This window comes from Otolemur garnettii, unplaced genomic scaffold (assembly GCF_000181295.1).
Source record: "Otolemur garnettii isolate 467f Iridium unplaced genomic scaffold, OtoGar3 scaffold00113, whole genome shotgun sequence".
Taxonomy (NCBI): Eukaryota; Metazoa; Chordata; class Mammalia; order Primates; family Galagidae; genus Otolemur; species Otolemur garnettii.
In genome coordinates this window covers 2,917,077-2,929,057 of record NW_003852508.1, presented here as the reverse complement: position 1 = coordinate 2,929,057, position 11,981 = coordinate 2,917,077, and the positions used below count along the sequence as shown (strand labels likewise).

The following is an 11,981-nucleotide window of genomic DNA, read 5'->3' as shown; positions in this document are numbered from 1 at the left end:
CCTGTAGTCAAGCTACTCAGGAGGCTAAGGCATGAAGATTGCTAGAGCCCAGGTGTTTGAGGTTGCTGTGAGCAGTAACACCATGGCACTCTACCCCAGGGCAATTGAGTGAGATTCTGTCCCCAAAAGAAAAAAATGTTATAAGGAAGATATTACAAAAATTTCAGTAAAGTGTTCTTGACATGGGATCAGTGACTTCAAGAGTGCATTAACCCCTGATGGTGCATACAAAATTATAAGCATGTGTAAAGATACCTGTGTATGCACGTGCTCATCTTCTGGTAAGAGGATTAATCAAGCTGGGCATGGTGGCTCACACCTGTAATCCCAGTACTCTGGGAGGCCAAAGCAAGTGGACTGCTAGAGCTCAGAAGTTGGAAACTAGCCTAAGCAAGAGTGAGACCCCATCTCTACTAAAAATAGGAAAAACTAGCTGGATGTTGTAGTGCACACCTTTAGGGAGGCTGAGGCAGGAGGATCACTTGCACCCAGGAGTTTGAGGTTGCTGTAAGCTACAATGATACTACAGCACTCTACCCTAGATGAGGAAGTAAGACTCTGTCTTGAAGAAAAGAAAAGAGAAGGGAAAGGGAGGGGAGGGAAGAGGAGGGGAGAAGAAAAGGAAAAGAAAAGGAGAACAGAAGAGAAGAGGAAAAGAAAAGATTAAATGAAGTTTAAGGATATATAGAAGAATTCTACAAGAGGATATATAAAAAGGCAAAAATCAAAACTAAAAAAGGAAAATTTATTCCATCACAGTGGCCAGGGAAGACTGTAAAGAGGAAATATCATTTGAAAGAAGTAAAATCTGGATATGTGGAGATGGGGGAAGGGAGAGAGAGTTCTAGGTTAGAAAAGAAAAGCAGAAACGAAAATATTCTCTATATTCATTTCTTCCCATATGCTTTGTGTTACATACTTACAGTGAACCTCTTCTTTTTCTCTCTGTGTTCATCAGAGCTGGGAATGCTTACACTTGGGCAGCTTTCCTTGTAGTCCATGGTATAATCTCTTTGAATTTAATGCTTCAAAAGGACACCAAAAAATGAGTCCGAAGAAATAGTCAGCAGATGACAAACCCAATTAACTAATCCAAAATATAAAACCTCTTGAAGTAATGTTCAAATTCCATCATGTAACCTTAACCAACAGAAGAAAAGAAAAAGAACTGATTAGCAAAACAATTTTTTAAAATACTATGATTTGTCATTCCTGTGCCTAGAATCCATTTTATGTTTATTCCAGCAGGACTTAACTCTTGTTTCTAAGTCTCAGTCCACATTAGAGATGCAGTTTCTGTTATGTTCCTATCATTAAACCACAACAAAAGATTTACATCCCATCTATATTCCTTACTACTAGGAAATTTCGTAGGCTTATATACCACAGTTCATGTGAACTACAGGCTAATTCTCACCTAAAAAGCTCTAGTTAGATGGACTAAAATATTTCAGACTTGTGGCATATGCTGAACAATTCAGATTACAATCCCATATAGTAACTATTTATCCATTTTACAAATGAAGCAACTGAGGCTGGGCTCCCATCTGTAATCCTAGTACTCTGGGAGGCTGAGGCAGGTGGACTGCTAGAGCTCAGGAGTTCTAAACCAGCCTGAGCAAGAGCGAGACCCCGTCTCTAAAAATAGCCAGAGGTGGGCATCTATAGGCCCAGCTACTCAGGAGGTTGAGGCAAGATGATCACTTGAACCCAGGAGTTCGAGGTTGCTGTGAGCTATGATGCTATGGCACTTTACCCATGGCAACAGAGTGATACTCTGTCTTAAAAAGAAAAAAAAACCACCCACACACAAAGAACAAAACAACAAATGAAGTAACTGAGACACAAAGAGGTTTGTGTTTACACAAATTTACACACAGATCTTAACCCAGGCTGTCTGGCCCTAGTCCTATACTATGTTGCATTTTATTACCTGAGGGTGTTTGTTATACACTGAATACTTGGTTAAAGACATTACAGTATATCTTCACACAGAAGACATGCAGTATGTTAGTACCATCCCACCCTTGAACAAGGAGTATGAGATGACACACTGGTATCACCTCTGCTACACAGAGCAGCCCATACTCTCTGATGACACACAAAGCAATACTTTTCAAAATATCACTTTACCTGGATAATTTTCCTTGATTATTTGTTTCAGGAAATCACTCTAAGACAGTGGTTCTCAACCTGTGGGTCGCGACCCCTTTGTAACAATGAAAATATATTTTGCATGTCAGATATTAACATTATGATTTACAACAATAGCAAAATTACAGTTATGAAGTAGCAACAGAAATAATTTTATGGTTGGGGGCTCATCACAACATGAGGAACCATATTAAATAGTCGTGGCATTAAGAAGGTTGAGAACTACTGCTCTAAGAGATCTGACCACTGTAAATGTCAGCTCATAACTTTATTCAGGTATAATGAGTTTTAACTGATTTAAGGGTACTTCCCTTTGAGATGATTTAAAATTGACCTTGCTGGGTTTGCTGCTACAAATGCATTAATGAAGAATTTATATGTAGCTGAATTCCTGGTTAGAAAATATAAATACCCAACTGACTCTCCCCTAAATGCAGTATGCGGCATCTGTCTATACCAGATACAGAACCCACAGCAGCAGCCACTTTGGCCCCATTAGACCAGGGCAGCACCCACTAGGGCCCTACCTACCCATCCATGGCCCCTGTCACAGCTTTCGCATGAGAGCAGGTAGAACCCACTTTAGCCCATCCTTCTTCACTGTCACAGAGAGGGTAAAGGTTATGAGCTACATTTTATACACCTCTCCCTTGAGAGGTGTGGAACTCAGAAGGGAGTAGGACCCACTGGTACTTTATTATGTATGAGCTTGAATATCTGTCTATGCCTGTTGGGCCACAGCACACAGGAACAGCACTCCAGGAAAACATCAGGCCTCTTCCCTCTGGAAGAAACATTAAGATAGTAAGCAGCATCAGGAATAAAAAAGAGGAAGAGCTGTAGGCAGGACAAGCTGTTTCGTACAAGGTGCCCAGGGGATGTCTAAGAGCACAGGTACAACAGGCAGTAAAGTGTAGAAGCCTCCACCCAAGGTATGCACTCAAACCTAGGCCAGAGGCTCCAGGGAGGCAACAGAGTTAGATAATCTCCACTGATGCTTCCAGATTCACTCTTTTCTGCCCTGCTGCATGCCCAGAAGCTGATCTCTATGGACTACACATCAAGGCAGGCCACCTCTTTGCCCTTGGCTTCTGGCTGAGTTTAGCCAATGCCAGGGACTAGCAGACCAGAGGGTAGGAGGAGCAAGATGCTAAGGTACTCTCCCTGGTCTCTTTCCAACACCAGTGTTTTCTCTGCCTAAGGGCACAGTTCCTACCAGGCAACCCCTCCCACAGCTGCAGCTGAAGTCCTCGGTGCAGTTTCCTGACGGTTAGTAAGAGTGCTTCATCACGCCTTGCTGGTTCCTATAACCCTTCCCACACTATCTTAGTAAACAGTTCTTTGTGTGATTCACTTCAATTACTTCTGAGTGTGCCATGTGACTGATGCAGTTAACTGACACCAAGAATGACCCCAGAGAACAGGCTCAAAAATGAGATGCATATTTGGTATGTGCCCTGACAACCTTCCTGTGGAGGGAGGGGATGGCACACAGTGACATCATGATCACTCAAAACCACCTTCTGTGCACGGTGTCTCAGGATGGAATGCAGGTAGAGGGCAGGGTGCTCAAAGTCCAAGCAGCTGGTGAAAACATGGACTGCAGTTGCTTCTGGCTGTCCTTGAGAATGTGCACAAACCAAGTGACAAACAGAAAACTGTGGATTTCCAAAAATATGGGTGGAAAATCTACAGGTATTTAATAGAGTGCTTTTAAAAAATAAAAAAAAAAAAGAATGCTTTATATCTTAATAGTTGCTGAGCTGATAGGACTAAGGATCAAGCCTGGGGTTTGACGATAAGGGCTGCAGAGCCAATTAAACACCCAACTCTGCAGAGTCTCTTGTGCTAACACAGGGTATGGGCTGAAAAGGAGAATAATGCCAAATCACAGATGTGGGCATGTGGGAAGACACAGGCAAGACTAAGAACGTTGAACCCCAAATTCAAATAAGCTTCCCCTACTGAAAGCAGCTACCTACACCACACTGAGGAGACCCACCTTCCCAACGTCCCTACCACCAATAAAACCCTTTCACGTTGTTTCACAAGTGAATGTCAGTCCTCTTCACTAACTACTCCCACCCCCTTTATTGCCATCTAACCCAAAAGAGCCTAGAAAGCCCTCTCTGGGAGAAGACTATATCTATACAAAAACATTTGCACAATGTCAACAATTTTTACCAGCAAGAGTCTGGGGAGCACATATAGGAGTACATTCAAACCAAAAAGGACTAAATATAAGATTATTATGACCCTTTAAACAGCCGTAAGTGGTTTGGTGCCTGTAACTCCACTGGCTAGGGCGCTAGCCACATACACTGGAGCTGGCGGGATTCGAGCCCAGCCCAGGGCCTGCCAAACAACAATGAGAACTACAACCAAAAGATAGCTGGGCATTGGGGTAGGCACCCATAGTCCCAGCTACTTGGGAGGCTGAGACAAGAGAATGGCTTAAGCCCAAGAGTTTGAGGTTGCTGTGAGGTGTGACACCACAGCACTCTATAGAGGGCAACACAGTGAGACTCTGTCTCAAAAAAATAAAATAGGGTAGCACCTGTGGCTCAAAGGAGTAGGGCACCAGCCCTATATACTGGGAGTGGTGGGTTCGCGCCTGGCCCCAGCCAAAACTGCAAAATAAATAAATAAATAAGTAAACAGCCATAAGTGTATATTGTTGACCTTTCTCCAGATCCTTTCCAAAAGAGACCTGCATCAACTCCCAAGGGTGACTGTCCATTGCAGAAAGGGAAATTTATAATCCTTCTAAGGGTCACTGGATACCAGCTCTAAACTGACACATCACTGGGGACCAAGACATGGTCTTCCAGTCAGAGTGGGACTTCCAGGGATAAGGGAAGATATAAAGTCAGCCCTAGTGTCTCATAGTGGGTCCAACGGGACCACAGGCTCAATTTGTGCTTATTTCCCTAGTCCTAGAATTTTTGTGGAAATAGATATACTTAGTATCTGATCAAATGCCTACACTGGTTCCCTGTCCTATGTCATAAAAGCAATGATAGGAAAAAGGGCCACGAAAAATCCCTGGAACAGTCTCCTCTCCCCTCCCCCCAGTAAGAAGTAACCCCAAATTATATCACATCCCTGGGAGAAAGTCAGAAATCAGTATTGCTATCAAAAATTTAAAGGATGCAGGGGTGTTAAATCCTACTCTAGCCCCATTTAACTTGCCCATTTACCCTGACCAATGCTGGAAAGATCCTAAAATATGACTATGGATGATCACAATTTTTTTCTTTTTTTAATGAGACGGTGTTTCTTACTTTGTCACCCTAGGTAGAGTGCTGTGGCATCATAGCTTGGAGCAACCTCAAACTCTTGGGCTCAACCAATCCTCTTGCCTCAACTTCCCAAGTAGTTGGGACTATCAGCACCCTCCACAAGGCCAGGCTGTTTTTAGAGATGGGGTCTTGCTCCTGCTCAGGTTGGTCTGGAACTCCTGAGCTCAGGCAATCCACCCACCTCGGCCTCCCAGAGTGCTAGGATTACACCCAGCCATCACGCCCAGCCCTGATTACTACAATTTTAATCAGATGCAATACCAATTACAAGTTATGATTCTAAATGTGATGTACTTTCCTGGGGAAAATTAGCATAACCCGGTATCTGATATATGACTATTGACCTGGTAAATGCTTTCTTTTCTATCACCATCAGAAAGAACCATGAAATGCAGTTTGCCATGAAATGGCAGAAACAGCAGTATACCTTCATTGTTTTACCTAAGGGCTATGTCTGCATTGTCATAACACAGTCTTGGAGGGACCTTAATCATCCTGTTAGCCCACAGGTCACCCCACTGGTCCATCATAGTGATGGCATTATCTTAAATGGACTTGATGAATAAAACGTTAGCAAGTACCTGGGACACCTATGCTAGACACACAACAAATCAGAGGATGGGAGCAAAAAGCCACTGGAATTCAGGAATCTGCCACTTTAACGTTTTCTAGGGTTCTGGTCTGGGATAGGGTACCACATCTCAGGAGAGAGAAATTACTACACCTTGGATCATATCCACTGAGGAGGCAAAACAACTGGTGAGCTTCATATTTGGAATGCCAGTCTGACCCATTTACTGGTAACCTATAATGCTGACAATTTTAAATGAAGCCTGTTCCAAGAGAAGGTTCTACAGTAGATGTCCTCAAACTACGGCCCGCCGAGGACATTTATCTGGCCCACCGGGTGTTTTTGCCACTGCTGCCTGTCCTGCTTAGCAGCCAACTCATCCCAGGGCCCGCAGTCCGGCCCTCTAACGTCCTGAGGGACAGTGAACTGGCCCCCTGTTTAAAACGTTTGAGGACCCCTGTTTTACATCAATGAAAGCAGCCCTAACTCTTGAGCCTGTGCCTTAGCACACCTGACAGTACTAGAAATGCCATGGCAGACAGGAACAAGTGAAGGAAGCTCTGATGAGCTCTGACAAGCACCAAGAAAAGAGTAAGAGTTGTAGACCCCTGAAGGTTTGCCATAACTATTGTCCATTTGGTTCCTGGCTTACTACTAGGCCCACATAGAGATTAGATGCCTGCCTATGGAAAATCAAGAGGCTGTGTGATAAGCATTCCCCAATATGAACAGAATATTATCTGAATTACTGAATCACAAAACTGTGCATGTACAGACAGCAGCATTTCACTCAGTACAGTAAAAACAAGACTAGGCTGCGTACAGTGGCACACACCTGCAGTCCTAGCTACTCCGGAGGCTAAGGTGGGAGGATTACTTGAGCCCAGGAGTTCTGGGCTATGGTGTACTGTAGCAATGGTGTCTGTGCTAAGTTCAGGACCAACATGGTAACCTCCTGACAGTGGGGACTGCCAGGTGGCCCAAGTATGAGTGAACAGGCCCACGTCAGAAACAGCAGGCTATGGATTGGGAGCTGCTGTGTTCCTCTCTAAAGTCATAGCCCCTGTCAGGCAGTCCCATCTCTTGTGACTACAATTCTTTTGGGAGGAAACGCTACAATTCTCTACCAGGTATCCTTGAACAAATTTAAATGATCTGATCCCTAGTTTCCTTATCTAGAAAACGGAGTTAGTAACACTGACTTCCTAAAGTGCTTTAACGATTCAAGACAATTATAAAGACTAGGCAGGCATGATGGCTCACACTGGTAATCCTAGCATTCTGGGAGACCAGGGCAGGAGGATCATTTGAAGCCAGGAGCTGGAGATCAGCCTGAACAAGAGTAAGACTCCATATCTACAAAAAATAAAAATAAAAATAAATCAGCCATCCACAGTGGTACAGGCCTGTAGTTACAGCTACTGAAGAGGCTGAAGCAGAAGGATTGCCTGAACTCAGGACTTCAAGATTGCAGTAAGTAGTAATGAGGCCACTGAACTCCAACCGGGGCAACAGAACAAGACCGTGTCTTAAAAACAAACAAAAAAAAAGTATAGAAGATCTAGTACTATATAGGTTACCAATAAATCATATTTAAAATATATCAATTTGTTTTGAATTAATTTTCATTTCCTTCAACAAATACTGAGCACTCATCATGCACTAGGCAATAAAAACAGAGAATATCCTAACCTCAAAGAACTTAACCAATAGGGAAGACTGACAAGCAGCTTACAAATTTATTAAGTGTGATGCTGTGTGTGTGTGCAGGTCCACCAAGAGAGCACTGGGAAGGGAGACAGCCACAGACTGTCACCTGTGTTAAGCTTAGCTAAAAATAAAGCCAGGCAGGTATGGAAGCGTAAGTTTGAAAAAATATCACACATTAAAAAATATGAAAAAATATCACACTCAACTGTCTCTGTGAAGAAGAGACAAAATCATATGTTGGAAATGAAGGTGCTGCTGTGAATGAAAACAGAGAGGTTAAATCACTTGCCCAAGTTAATATCCAACTAACAAGCAACAGAGTTACTATTCAAATCCAAATCTGTCCAACTAAAATCTGCAAGTGCTGGTTTGCTGTACCACACTGCCTCTCCCTAAGAAAGATGTTCCTTTCCTTCAAGCCACATCAAATTGGCAACCTAATATTTAATATTCGGTGGCTAAAGTTATCACAAGCCAGACTGTACTTTACATGTGTTAAGCTGGTTGCTCCTCTCAACAGTCCTACTGAAGAAAAACTGAGGAACAACTGAAGTAAGAAAAGACAAAGTAACCAGCCCAAGGTGCAAGGTCAAGATTTGACTTCCAGGCTTCTACTAAGTATGCCACAATGCCTCCACAGGACGTGCCATACAGTCCTCTGGGAACCAGTGAAGAACCCTCCTCAGCAGCTGGGACTACAGGTGCCCACCACAACGCCCGGCTATTTTTTTGTTGCAATTCTTATTGCTGTTTTAGCTACCCGGGGCCAGATTTGAACCTGCCACCCTTGGTATATGGGGCTGGTGCCCTACCTACTGAATGGGGCCGCCTGAGAATTCAGTTTTTATTTTATAAATTGAAATTCTGAAAAATTATCCTCTGGACAGGCAGCCGAATAAAACAAAATAAGAAGGGGACTGATATAAAATCCCATAACTAAGAAAGAAAAGCTAAGCTGTTCGTGTGGGAATAAAAATCAGAATTCTTAGGCCAGGTATGGTAGTTCATGCCTGTAATCGTAGCAGCCTGGTGGGCTGAGGCAGAGGATTCAAGCTCCTGATTTGAGCTCAAGAGTTCAAGACCAGGCTGAGCAAGAGCAAGAACCCATTTTTACAAAAAGTTAAAAAATTTGCTGCACATGGGGATGCACTGCTGTAGCCCCAGGAAAGGACTCAGGAGATGAGACAAGAAGATCACTGGAAACCAGGAATTTGAGGTTGTAGTGAGCTATTATGATGCTACTGACGAGGGACAGGGAAAGGGTCTGCCTTCACTCTCCTGGAGAACTAGAAAATAACCTTACAGATTGGTCCTCAAGGGCAGCTGGCTTGCCTGGGGCTAGATCACATGGCTTCAAGGAGATGAAGTTCAGGAGCTACTCACCCAAAATGGAAGGTCTAACCTTACTATCCAGCTCATGAATCAACTCAGACACGTCCAATAAGATAGACAAAAATGGCTCAGGTGGCAGCATGACTTTCAGAGAACAGCCGAGTCTTAGGAGGGACAGGGAATTTACAGGGGTAATATAACTGCTAGTAAATACTATTATATAAATATGATTCTCATCTGGAGGCAACTTTGCCCATAGAGGATATTTGGCAATGTCTGGAGACTGTTTGGGTGTCACCACTTGGGGAGTGAGGGATGACACTAAGCACCTACAATGCACAGGACTCTCTGCAACAAAAAATCATCTGACCCAAAACGTCACCAGTGCTGAGGCTGAGAAACTAACCTCACGTCTCACATCCATGAATCCTGACAGCTACCCCTAAGAAGCTGAAGAAGAAATGTAGACTTCAGCTACTTCCATATGGCCACATAACTGTGGGTGACAGCACTCTGTCTTAAGTCTAGCTCACACACCCTGTCCCTTGATTTCTTTTGCTACTGTTGCATGTGTCCACTTCTAAATCATCTCTGCAAATCAAAAATGAAGAGAAGACAGCACCTGGTATCCAACAGTTGATAAGGTTATAGACAGAAGGCCACGCACAGGAAAAGCAGATTTCTGATTCTGCCAGCAGGAGGGATCTAAGTCTGTGCGACACTAAGTCAGCAGTGGCCCCTGCCTTCCCTTTCTTGAAACACCACATGTAAACATCTATCTCAATGAGACTTGGTACAGAGTAGGCTCAGTGTTGCTCCATCACAACAACCAATAAATCATGACATAAAGAGTACACAAGAAAGGGTGCTATCAAGGATATGAATTTTAGAAAAGGAAGCAAAGTTAATCTCTTTTAAAAAAGCATTCATATACTTAAATCTTTTTTCATTGGGAGCTGTAAAAAGTAACAGTATGGGTGAAACTCCAGGACAGAAAACTTCCCCAAATTCTTAGGTTAGACTTTTGTTGTTTCAAATACTGGTTAAAACAGATGGACCTTAAAGCTTTTTTCCCTTCATCATTGTGTCCATCTTTTTGTCCACCTTAGGCTAATTATTGTCCTGGATCTTGTCCATCTTTTTTCCAGGGCAGCCAAAAGGATTTTTTTTTAATAAAAACATCAAAGATTCTTTTAACTCTAAAAAAATAAGCACAGTTTCTGGAACTCATTTCCTTTACACATCATAAAGTCTGTTTGACACTGACTGGTGAACCCTACCCAGATAAGAAGGTAAGAACATCCACTCCTAAGTAATACAGCAGTCAGAGAAATAAGAACAAGCCTGGAAGGAAGGAAAGAATTAGGCCTGTAAGTGTTATAAGGGGGATACGGAACAGCAGGAACTCTCATTCTCTACTTGTGGGAACGCTAAATGCTACTCTGGAAGGCAGTTCCTGGTTTCTTACAAAACTAACATACTCTGAACCACTCAGTCCAGCAATCACTCTCCTCAGTACTTACCCAAGGGAGTTAAAAACCTATGTCCACACAAAAACCTGCACAGGGACATTTATAGCAATTTTATTCAAAATTGCCAAAACCTGGAAGCAACCAAAAACAATCTCCTTCTGTAGGTGAATAGATTAATAAACTGTAGTACATCTTGACAATGAAATGATCTTCAGCATTAAAAGAAATGAGCTATGCTCAAAAGTGGGAATTTTGATTTTGAGAGCACTGTCTACTATTTTTCTCCTTTGCTGGGAGGAAAGGAGGGAGAAGCTACCAAGCCATAAAAAGACACGAGAAACCTGGGCAGCACCTGTGGCTCACTGAGTAGGGCGCCGGCCCCGTATACCAAGGGTGACGGGTTCAAACCCAGCCCCGGCCAAACTGCACAGCAACAACAACAAAAATAACTGGGCATTGTGGCGGGTGCCTGTGATCCCAGCTACTTGGGGGTCTGAGGCAAGAGAATCCCCTAAGCCTAAGAGCTGGAGGTTGCTGTGAGCTGTGACACCACAGCACTCTACCAAGGGTGACAAAGTGAGACTCTGTCTCTTAAAAAAAAAAGACACTATATAAAAAAAAGACATGTAAGTGCATGTACTACATGAAAAAGGCCAATCTAAAAAGGCCATATACTGTATGAGCCCAACTATATAACATTCTGGAAATGGTAAAAAGATTGGTAGCTTCCAGAGGTTTGGGTGTTGGGAGTGTCAGGGAGAGACCAAGGCAGGACAAAGGGATGAACAGGCAACAAATTTTTAAGGCAGTGAAAATACTCCGTATGGTACTATAATGGTAGATGCATTTCATTATCCAAACCCATGGAATGTACAACACCGAGAGAGAATCCTAATGTAAACTATGGACTTTGAGTGATTATGATGTGTTAACAAAGGGTCGTCAACTATAACAAATGTAACACTCTAGGGGGCAGATGCTGACAGTGGGAAGCCTGTATGTGTTTGGAGACAGTTATGTGGGAAAACTCTGTACTTTGCTCTTAATTTGGCTATGAATCTAAAACTGCTCGAAAAAATTAGTCCTTTAAAAAAAAATTTAAAATGGCAGCCTGGGTGGGTCATGCTTACAATCCCAGCACTGTGGCATGGCAAGGAGGGAGGATCACTTGAAGCCAGCATTTCAAGACCAGCATGGTAACATAGCAGGACCCTATCTCTACACAAAATTAAAAAAAAAAATTAGTTGTGTGTGGTGTGGCAGACACACCTGTAGTGCTAGCTACTGAGGAGGCCAGGACAGATGGATCACTTCAGTTCTAGAGTTTGAGATTGCTGTGAGTTATGATCACACCACTGCACTCCAGCCTGGGTGCCAGAGCAAGACCTTGTCTTAAAAAAAAAAAAAGAAAAAGGCTCGGCGCCTGTGGCTCAAGCGGCT

The 11,981-nt window shown here is 43.1% G+C and overlaps 1 protein-coding gene across 1 annotated transcript in view; it reads right to left on the bottom strand.

Annotated features, from left to right (window-relative positions):
- Positions 1-11,981, bottom strand: part of LOC100947271 (serine/threonine-protein kinase Sgk3) — a 146,575-nt gene that overhangs the window by 77,051 nt on the left and 57,543 nt on the right. The window contains exon 2 of the mRNA XM_023517559.1: positions 924-1,140. Within this exon, the coding sequence (XP_023373327.1) occupies positions 924-1,001 (78 nt within the window). The 5' untranslated portion in view covers positions 1,002-1,140. The remainder of the gene's footprint in view (positions 1-923; positions 1,141-11,981) is intronic.